The sequence below is a fragment of the Halichoerus grypus genome, chromosome 1 (assembly GCF_964656455.1).
Source record: "Halichoerus grypus chromosome 1, mHalGry1.hap1.1, whole genome shotgun sequence".
NCBI classification, from domain to species: domain Eukaryota; kingdom Metazoa; phylum Chordata; class Mammalia; order Carnivora; family Phocidae; genus Halichoerus; species Halichoerus grypus.
The window spans coordinates 205,094,846-205,105,958 of record NC_135712.1 but is presented as its reverse complement, the minus strand read 5'-3'; the positions used below and the strand labels follow the sequence as shown (position 1 = coordinate 205,105,958).

The 11,113-nt window shown below is 44.3% G+C and overlaps 1 protein-coding gene across 1 annotated transcript; it reads right to left on the bottom strand.

The window, feature by feature from the left end:
- Window positions 1–1,044: 1,044 nt before the first annotated feature.
- Window positions 1,045–1,989, bottom strand: LOC118533660 (olfactory receptor 10H4-like). The gene has a single exon (XM_036089058.2). It carries the CDS (start codon window positions 1,972–1,974, stop codon window positions 1,045–1,047), a length of 930 nt encoding a protein of 309 aa, XP_035944951.2. The 5' UTR covers window positions 1,975–1,989.
- Between the last annotated feature and the right edge of the window lie 9,124 nt (window positions 1,990–11,113).

The following is an 11,113-nucleotide window of genomic DNA, read 5'->3' as shown; positions in this document are numbered from 1 at the left end:
AAGTGGTAGCTTTTCTGTTCAGAGAGTTGTTGCTCTTCTTTTCTTCGATCTCCTGTTGAGTTTGTAGGTGTTCAGAATGGTTTGATCCCTATCCAGCTGAATTCCTGAGACCAGATGAAATCCAGGTCTCCTACTCCTCCGCCATCTTGCTCCGCCCCCCCAATATTCTTTTTTTTTTTTTTAAGATTTTATTTATTTATTTGAGAGACAGAGAGAATGAGAGACAGAGAGCATGAGAGGGAGGAGGGTCAGAGGGAGAAGCAGACTCCCTGCCAAGCAAGGAGCCCGATGTGGGACTCGATCCCGGGACTCCAGGATCATGACCTGAGCCGAAGGCAGTCGCTTAACCAACTGAGCCACCCAGGCGCCCCCCCCAATATTCTGTGTGTTCTTATCCAAACCTTCCCTCCCTCACTCGCTCTTACTCTTTACTTCACATTCTGACATCCCACACTCAACACAGATCAACATAGAAACCTCCTTATGGTCTATCCCCTCCAAAGACAGTAAGAACTATAAAGAGTCAGCCATCTTCTTGGAGACAAATAGTTTATTTTCTCTTGTGCATTTGTTATAATTAAAAATAATACTTATACAATGTTGGACATAGCGCCTGATAAGAAAAGCCCCAGTGCTGGTGGCATTCATTATTATGCTTACTTCTGTTTATCCTTATGGGAGAAGAGGGGAGGATCTGCCCTCCTTGTCTATGCAAGAAGAACCCTGTGTATCAGTGGACAGACACATCACTGTGATGGTCCCCACCAGCCCATAGGTAGGTAACACATTCTTAGACATAGGTAATGTGATGTATGTCATCACATGGGAGCAAGAATGAGAAATGATGATCAGTAGTGCCTATGCAAAGGGGGGGGGCAAAAAATTGAAGAAAAACAAACACCTACCATGCATCCAACACCTATGGATGCATCCAACAATACCTGTTTAGTATTCTTATATATTGAATCTCTACAACAGTCCTATGGAGACAGACATTATTACCCCTAGCCCTACTATCATATTTCTTCACCACCAAGCTGGCCATCAGGTGCTTAGGGGACTGAATTTTCTCTGGAAGCTTTTCTTTATGGCATTCTTGAGCTCCTTATTCCTGAGGCTGAAAATGATCGGGCTGAGAAATGGGGTGAAGACTGTATAGGTGGTGGCCATCAGAGTGTTACTGTCCATAGAATGGGGGCCCTGGGGCTTGAGGTAGATCATGGAGGCAAAACCATAGTGTACAATGACCACAGTGAGGTGGGACACACATGTGGAGAAGGTCTTGTGCCTGCCCTCAGCTGAGGGGATTCTCAATATGGCAGCCACAATGAAGACGTAGGAGAGGATGATGAGGAATAAACAGCCCATCAGAGCTGTGACACACACCAGGATCACACCCAAGGTGACAGAGGATGTCTCCTTCCCACAGGCCAACTTTAGGAGGGAAAGCACATGGCAGACAAAATGGTGGATCACATTAGACCTACAGAAGGTGAGGTGAAAAACTATCAGGGTCACCATCATCCCCATGACTGAGCCACCAGCCCAGGTCCAGGACACCAGACGGGCACAGGTGTGGGTGCTCATGAGTACGTTGTAGCGCAGGGGGTGGCAGATGGCCACGTAGCGGTCGTAGCCCATGATCATGAGCAGGAAGGAGTGGGTGAAGCCGAATGTGAAGGAGAAGAGCATCTGGCTGGCACAGGCCACAAAGGTGATGGAGCGGTGGCTGGAGAGCATGTCAACCAGCATGCGAGGGGTGACAGCAACAGTGAACAGAATCTCAGAGGTGGACAGGGCACACAGGAAGAGGTACATGGGCGTGTGCAGGCTGTGCTCACTCCACACAGTGACCATGATGATCAGGTTCCCCAGCAGGGTGAACAGGTACATCAGCAGGAACAGCAGGAAGAAGGCAGGCAGGAGATGCTGTGGGAAGTTGGAGAAGCCCATGAGGATGAATTCAGACACCATGCTATAGTTCTGACCAGCCACAGATGCTGCATCTGCTCAGATCACAAGGAATGAAGGCGATCAGAATAAAGATCATGAATCTATACAATAATAACCTAGAACATCTACAAAATGGAGGAACTTTAAATGCATTGTGTTAGGATTTGGAAAATGACAAGGATACTCACTGTTTCTGCTGTTCTTTAGCATGGAACTAAAAGCCCTGAGCGGTGCTCTAAGGAAAAAAAAGAAAGAAGGTATGGGGATTTGACAGGAAGAGACCGGCTCGCACACCCAGAAAAAGCAAAAGAATGAAGTCAGAACATACCACAGCAAGAGAGAGCACAGATCTGCAGAATATGAGATCCACTTCCAAAAACCAGTATTTCTCATAGAATTACACCAGTAGTAATCATTCAAAATATGAATTTGAAGTAAAAAGTAAGATACTATTCCCAAGAGTGACCCAAAGTGTAGAGAAACAGCTCTCTAGCATTTTGGTTTGGTGATTCCTTTACACTCAGGAAAATTTGAGCCTCTAATGGACTTTTGTTTTGGTACATTATCACTCCCCATGTTCACCATATTAGAAAGGAACACTGAGATTCTCTGAAAATATTCAGTTTTGAATACATTCAAAAGATGAGTAAACCTATTCAATGTCTTTGTAAGTAACATGTTTTTTGGAAAGTAACTACTTTTACAAAATGAACATTTAGTGACAAGAGTGGTTTTTTTTTTTTTTTACATTTTAGCAAATTTGTTCCATGCTGGCTGGGTGGGAGACAAGATTATGCTTGTATCTACTTCTTCATTCAGCCTGTGGCAATATGTGGTTTTAGTTGAAGCATATGATGAAAATACATCCTCACCTTCATTGGAAAAGTGAGGACCTGATGGTCCCCCAGGAAAGGTCTCTGGGACCCCAGGGTCCTCATATCACACTTTGAGATAGCCTCTGTTATAAAATATCCAGGAATGAATCAAACACATGCAATACCACCAAATTTAGAAATTTTTACCATTAATAAAAATGTAGAAGGCGATTTGAATACATGGAGAACAATCTACATTCTCAGATGAGGTCGGCAAATATGGTAATGATGACACTTCTTCCTCAAATTATAGCATCAGGGCGACTGCATTTACACTTCCAGTGAATCAGCTGTACATCTCATAAAAGTTTCCTCAAATTTCTTCTGAAAAATGAGGTCACTGCAAAACTATACTAATCTTCCTAAAATGGAGTCAATAGGAAAGAAATGTTCTGGCAGGGATGGAGACTCATCATAGACATTATACACATCATAGTCTTTTTTTTTTTAAGATTTATTTATTTATTTATTTATTTATTTATTTATTTATTTATTTGAGAGAGCGAGAATGAGAGAGAGAGAGAGAGAACATGAGACGGGGGAGGGTTAGAGGGAGAAGCAGGTTCCTCGCTGAGCAGGGAGCCCGATGCGGGACTTGATCCCGGGACTCCAGGATCACGACCTGAGCCGAAGGCAGTCGCTTAACCAACTGAGCCACCCAGGCGCCCCACATCATAGTCTTTTTTAAGTGTGAATCTGGAACAGACACAGACACTGATCAAATTGATTGGATACCTCAGAAACTATCCCCTCATGATTCACAGCTCAACATGTGATAAAAGTGGGAGCACAAATCAAAGGGAAACGGTGGAATATTTAGGAGTTTGTGGTGGGAAAACTGGTCCTTTTATGCAGCAAAGTCAATCTGAGTATCTGCCCAAGACCACACGCAAAGGCGGATTCCAGGATTCAAGACATAAATACAAAATAGGACACTGGGAAGTTAATAGGAGAGGGTGTAGGAGAAGAATTTTATTGATCCAGGAGTGGAGAAGTACTTCCTTTTTTTTTTTTTTATTAAGTTCAATTAGCCAATATATAGTACATCATTAGTTTTTGATGTAGTGTTCAATGATTCATTAGTTGTGTATAACACCCAATACTCATCTTAAACACACTTCAGAAACACAAACATTAGGTAATTTTGAAAGAATGAAAACATCAACACCAATAGTGTTTGTTCAACAAATGATGTCCTGGATCCAGTTAAGGGGAGATGAAAATGTCCACAACTGACCAGGGAATAGGATGTAGAATAAACAAGAAACCAGTTCCATCTACAAGAAGTAGAAAGCTCAATACAGAAATGAGCAAAGGCGTGAGCAGAGAACTCACAGAGGGCGTAGCACAGTCAAATGAAAACATGCTTAAAAGTGGGAGGGAAGGAGAGAAAGGGAAATGCAGTGGAAATTCAGTGTCTACCCGTTCAATGCCCCAAATTAGAAAGTGCCCAGTGCTGATCAAGGATGGGGAGAAAGCAATATTCGTGCACTGCCTGTGAGAACTAGAGGGTGAAAATTAAGAGCTCCTGTGCTCTGTGCACCAGCACATGTGCTCCCGAGCATCTATCTCCATTGCTCACAGGTATTTGTAGGGCAGCACGTCAGGGGATGTTTTGTAGCATTGCTGGTGGTGAGGAATGGGAAAAGTTGCTTGTCCATAAGTGGGAAGAGGGCAGGTCACATGGGCTGGATGAAACTACTGGAGCTCCAGGCAGCAGTTGGATGCGCATACAACCATGTAAAGGGCCCTCTCTTTATCATAGGAAATAAACTGGGGGTTGCTGGAGGGGAGGGGGGTGCAGGGATGGGGTAACTGGGTGATGGACATTAAGGAGGGCATGTGATGTAATGATGTAACTGGGTATTATATAAGACTAATGAATCACAGGCCTGTACCTATGAAACCATAGTACATTATATGTTAATTAATTGAATTTAAATAAAAAATATTTTAAAAAGTATTATTAAGTGAATGAAGCAAAAACCAGATGAATGCTCTAGCATAATTCCATTTGAGCATGTGAAATACAGAGCACCTGAAACTATTCTGGATGATGCTGTCACTATACATCTGTCAAGCCCACAGAACGTGCAACACAGACAGTGAACTCTAACATAACATGTGGGCTGAGATATTAATAATAATGTATCATATTGGTTCACCAATTGGAACAAATGCACCACACTAACACAAGAGGTAAATCTATAAAGAACTTCTCAAACTCAACACCCAAAAAACAAATAATCAAGTCAAAAAATGGGCAGAAGACGCGAACAGACACTTCTCCAAAGAAGACAAAGAAACGGCTGACACATCAAAATGTTCATCATCATTAGCCATCAGGGAAATTCAAATCAAAACCACATTGAGATACCACCTTACACCAGTTAGAATGGCAAAAATGGACAGGGAAAGAAACAACAAATGTTGGAGAGGTTGTGGAGAAAGGGGAACCCTCTTACACTGTTGGTGGGAATGCAAGTTGGTACAGCCACTTTGGAAAACGGTGTGGAGGTGCCTCAAAAAATTAAAAATAGAGCTACCCTATGACCTAGCAATTGCACTCCTGGATATTTACCCCAAAGACACAGATATAGTGAAAAGAAGGGCCATATGCACCCCAATGTTCATAGCAGCAATGTCCGCAATAGCCAAACTGTGGAAAGAACCAAGATTCCCCTCAGTAGATGAATGGATAAAGAAGATGTGGTCCATATATACAATGGAATATTACTCAGCCATCAGAAAGTATGAACACCCAACTTTTACATCAACATGGATGGGACTGGAGGAGGTTATACTAAGTGAAATAAGTCAAGCAGAGAAAGTCAATTATCATATGGTTTCATTTATTTGTGGAACATAAGGAATAGCATGGAGGACATTAGGAGAAGGAAGGGAAAAATGAAGTGGGGGGAAATCGGAGGGGGAGATGAACCATGAGAGACTATGGACTCTGAGAAACAAACAGGTTTTAGAGGGGAGGGGGGATTGGTTAGCCCGGTGATGGGTATTAAGGAGGGCATGTACTGCATGGAGCACTGGGTGTTATATGAAAACAATGGATCGTGGATCATCACATCAAAAACTAATGATGTAATGTATGGTGACTAACATAACATAATATTTTAAAAATTAAAAAAAAATAAATGGTGTGCAGGAAAGAGGATGTATGCCTTTTTCTGTAAACTAAAAACATTTCTATAAAATCTAAAAGTGACCAATTTTCTATGAAGTTACAAAAGGAAAAAGATAATTTACAACATAGATATGCACAGAGAAATAATACCTATCTACAAGAGCATACACAAATCAAAGAGCATACCTTCAGTGTGTTAGAATGGTTGTTGAAACTGGAGGGAAACAGGGTGGCAGAAAGAGAACATGAACAAAATAAGAGAAGAACGTTGTCGTTGTGAAAACCAATGATTATCAAAAGCAGCGAACCAGAAATATCATTGACTCAAACCTCTGCACCTGTCGTCTGCCATAAAATAAAACAAAAATATATTTTTATGAATGATTTGAGCCTCATTTGCTGCCCAGAGCTCTGGAAATCGTGGGCTCTGGGACAGGGCCCAGCCATAATTACACCCTGTGGTCTCCCTGGGGCCTTGTTCCCAAGGATCCCCCACAATAGGATGGCAGGCCAGAAATGGCAGGCCAGGGAAGGACCTTCCTGGAGTGAGGAAGGCTGTGCTGATGATCTGGAAATAGTCTTGTGGCCCCGCAGCTGTCCCACCCAGAAATCCAGACACCGGTGTCAGCCCCCTTCTGACCTCCTCCCCCGTCACTCAGCATCACCTCTGCCTACAGAATGGCTGCCCCTGGATTCTGCTCCTCTCCATCTCTGTGGCTGCACCTCCCTCCCCTGCACTGCTCACTGCCCCAGGCTCCTCCTCTGCTCCCACTCCGTTCTGGCTTCCAGAGAGCATTGTCTGAAACATACACCCGGTGCAGTCATCAGAGCCAGGCTTCAAGTCCCAGCGTTTGCTGTGTGTTTCTGAGAAAGAAAATTCCAGCTCTGAGCCTCCTCACCCCAAATGAAAAATGGGAGTAAGCAGAGAACCGTCTGGACAAACAAGGTCCATGAGCATTCACAGAAAGGGCCCCATGTTTACCTAAGATGGGTAGTTATCACTGAATTTGACATCTTTTCTGCCCTCTAAGCTGTTTTTTGTCCTCAGTCTGTACCAAATGGGACCAACTGGCCCCATTCTAAACTCATGGCCTTTGACCTCACGGGGACCCTAGGTACCTCTGGTAACCTGACAACCCAGTTCCACAAGTGGCTGGTCCAACTTCCACCCTCTCACCTAGCCCCTGTCTCACCGTTATACCCTGCCTTCCCCGTTCCTGCTGGGTGGAGTGGCAGCAGTTCTCTGGGCTGGGCTCCCCAGTCTCCTCTGACAGGTGCAGGAGAGAATTCTGTCTACTCTGGTCTCACAGAGGATGGCTCACACACAGGTGCGGAGTCCATGTCACACATCACAGGAGTGTACCAAGCTCACCTCTTTATTTATTTGAGAGAGAGAGAGAATATAAGCAAGGGGAGTGGCAGGCAGAGGGAGAGGGAGAAGCAGTGTCCTCACTGAGCTGGGAGCCCGACGCAGGGCTCGATCTTAGGACCCCAGCATCATGACCTGCCCTGAAGGCAAATCCTTAACCAACTGAGCCACCCAGGTACCTGGAAAGTAACTGCATTTTATTTTATTATTTTTATTATTATAAGTAACTGCATTTCAAAAACTCCTTTAGCGGGGTGCCTGGGTGGCTCAGTCGTTAAGCGTCTGCCTTCGGCTCAGGTCATGATCCCGGGGTCCTGGGATCGAGCCCCGCATCGGGCTCCCTGCTCCGCAGGAAGCCTGCTTCTCCCTCTCCCACTCCTCCTGCTTGTGTTCCCTCTCTTGCTGTGTCTCTCTCTGTCAAATAAATAAAAAAAAAAAAAAAAACAAAAACTCCTTTAGCAAGAAGTGTGGCTTTGTTTTATTTTTAGCAAATTTGTCCAAGCTGGCTGGATGGAAGACAAGATGATGCTTATATTGCTTTTTCATTCAGCTTGTGGCAATATGCAGTTTTAGTTAAAGCATATGACAAAAATAATCCTCTTCTTCATTGGAAAAGTGAGGACCTGATGGCCCCCCAAAAGGGTCTCTGGGATCCCAGGGTCCTCATATCACATGTTGAAAACCTCTGTTACAAAATATCTAGGAATTAACCAAACACATGCAGTATCTCCAAGGACAGAAAATTTAACCACTGATAGATATGTAGAAGGTGGTCTGGATACATAGAAAACATGGAAACCAATTTGCTCTCTTGGGTGGGGTGAGTGAATAGAGCAATTATGTCAACTCCTTCCCAAATTATATTCAGTGCAACTGTACCTATAATTTAAGAAGTTAAATTTAAGAACTATCTTAAACTTCTTTCTGAAAAAGTCAGAAAAACTATACTGGTCTTCTAAAAATGGAATGTACATGGGGCGCCTGGGTGGCTCAGTCCATTGAACGTCAGATCTTGATTTCAGCTCAGGTCATGATGCCAGGGTGCTGGGATCAAGCCCCAGTCCAGCTCCCTGCTCAGTGATCAGTGGGGAGTCTGCTTTTCTCTGTCTCCCTCTGCACCTCTCCCCAACTCCCACAAGTAAGTCTCAAATAAGTAAATTTTTAAAAATATATAGTAAATAAAAATGTATTACACAAGAGAGATAGAGAGATATCCCTCCTGGTATTGAGACTCACATTACACTCGGAATCATTTTAAAAACTGTGAGCCTGAAACAGACACGTATCATATGTATGATACACAGATCACACTGTTTGGATACCTCAGAAATATCTGCTTGATTCAAAATCCAATAGGTGATAAAGGTGGGAGCACAAAATCAAATGGAAAAAATGGGTTGTTTACTGGTTTGTGGTGGGAAAACTGGTGATTTTATGAAGTGGTGCAAATCTGAATTCCTGCCCAAAACTGCAGGCAAAGGTGGAATCCAGATGGATTTCACCCATAGAAGGAAATATGAAGTCAGCAAGAGAAGGTGCAGAAGAATAACTTTGTGATCTAAGAGTGAAGAAGGGGTTATTAAACAACCTCAAAAGCACAAATGTTAAGGTGATTTTAGAAAGACAAGAAATGTCTATATGCATGTTTTCTATATAAAGAAGCACTTGAATATTATAAGCGTATCTTCTGGAAGTATTGATGCCATTCTCAGTAGATAAATGTTAACTGTTTGGAAAAAGAGACAGACATGAAACCTTCTCCAAGGAATTTGTTCAACAAGGGATATACAGGATCTGTGAACAGGCAGGTGGAAATTGGGAAAAGAGCCTCTGCTTTGCTGAAAATTGACCAGGAAATGCTATCTAGAAAAAATAAGAAACCAGTGACATTCAGAAGGAGAAATCTCAATACAGAAATGAGCCAAGGATATGAGCAGAGAACTCACAGAAGGAGTAACACAGACACATGAGAGTAGGTTTTAAGACAAGGAAGGGGAGGAAAATGATCATGGACATTCACCGTACACCTATTCATTTCCCCAGATTAGAAAGTACTCAGTGTCAATAGAAATATGGGGGAAAAGCAGGCCTCATGGCTTGCTGGTGAGAACCGAGAATCGAGAAGCACGGAGTTCACTTGCTCTGGGCACCAAGACATGTGTTCCTGAGCAACTATCTTGATTGCTCACACCTGTCTGAAGGGATCATGTCAGAGGATATTTAGGTAGCATTGCTTGTAGGGGGGAAATGGACAAGACTGCTTGGGAACCATAATTAGGAAGAGGACAGTTCACATGGCCTGGATGCAACTACTGGATCCCCAGGTAGGAGTTCAATGCACACACAGCAGTGTAAAGGGACCTGGAAAATGATCTTGAGTGAAAGAAGCAAAAGCAGATGAACACTCTAGCATAATTCCATTGGGCACATGAAAAATAGAGCACCTGAACTATTCTGGATGATACTGTAACGGTGTGTACAAGTCACTATACATTTGCCAAAACCCAAGATGTGCAACACAGACAGTGAAACCTAATGACCTGTGAGCTGAGTTAATAATAATGCAACCATATGGTTACATAATTCACCATAATGTCACCACCTGGAACAAATGGACCACAAGTATACTAAATTGTACAAGGTTTAGCAAAACCCTGGCCTCAACCCACCAGATGCCAGTAGCATCCCCTCTCTCCCCATGACCTCGTACAACCAAAAGTTCCTCCAGGCATGTACAAACATTTCTGGTGTGTGTGTGTGTGTGTGTGTGTGTGTGTGCGTGTGTGTGCAGAATCAGCCCCAAACAAGAATGCAGAACTAGAAGCTGCAGAGGGCACTAGGTTGAGTAAAGAACCCAGGACCCAGAATGGGCAACCAGATAGGACTCCCAGCAGCTGCCCAAGGCTAAGAGCCTGTCTTATGACTCTTCTCCCAGACCCTGTCCCCATCCCAAGTCTGGGCCTTGCTCCCCACAACTGTCTGAGTATTGCCACCTACCCTATCCTTCTTGGTCTCCCTCAGCCTGTGCAGCCTCTTCCAGGAAGCAGCCAGCAGTGGAGGGCATAAAAGCTCTCCTGCCTGAAGCTGTCAGTGGCACACAGGGGCAGGTGTGGGGTGAGACCTCAGGGCTCCTGGAACTGATGCTGTGTGCTTTATCCCTGCTGCAGCTTCCCAGCAGGCTGCTCCACAGGGCCTCCTGGGGACACCAACCTGCAAGGCTGCCCTCAGGGTCGGGAGAGGCCAGGAGGATCATCAGAGGGCCTCCAGGGACCTGCAGCCTCTACTCCTTCCTCCAACACTCCAACCAAGGCTCCCTGCTTCTCTCTCTGCCCAGAGAGCCCCAGACCCTGCTGAGGACTAGGAGCTCCCAGTCTTGGGGGAGACAGGGCCAGATTAGATGCCCTCAAGTCTTTGGGGTCAGGGCAGGGTCAGAGGGAAGGCAGAAGCTGGAGTAGCCCAGAGTGGGAATCCAGGGCTCTGCCCTGAAATCAAGGCAGCTAGAAGGCTTCCCAGAATAAGGGTAATTTAGAGTTGGGTCTTGGAGAGTCGCTTCTCTTGGTCAATAGAAGTTTTCAGTGTCTTCTGGCCAAACAGGATAGCCCCACCTCTTCTTGTGGTCAAGTTCTTCCCTATCCCTGTTGTCCTGATGGTCCAAGCAAAAGAGCCTACATTAACATCTGCCTCTCTGTGACATAATCAAACTAATATTTGGTCTCTTGTGTGTCTTTGTTCATCCAATCTGTGGAAAGAGTCGAGATGCCCTTCAACAGATGA

Bases quoted from the DNA above. Each gene is read 5' to 3' on its own strand.
- LOC118533660 (XM_036089058.2), bottom strand. From the start codon at position 1,974: ATGGTGTCTGAATTCATCCTCATGGGCTTCTCCAACTTCCCACAGCAT.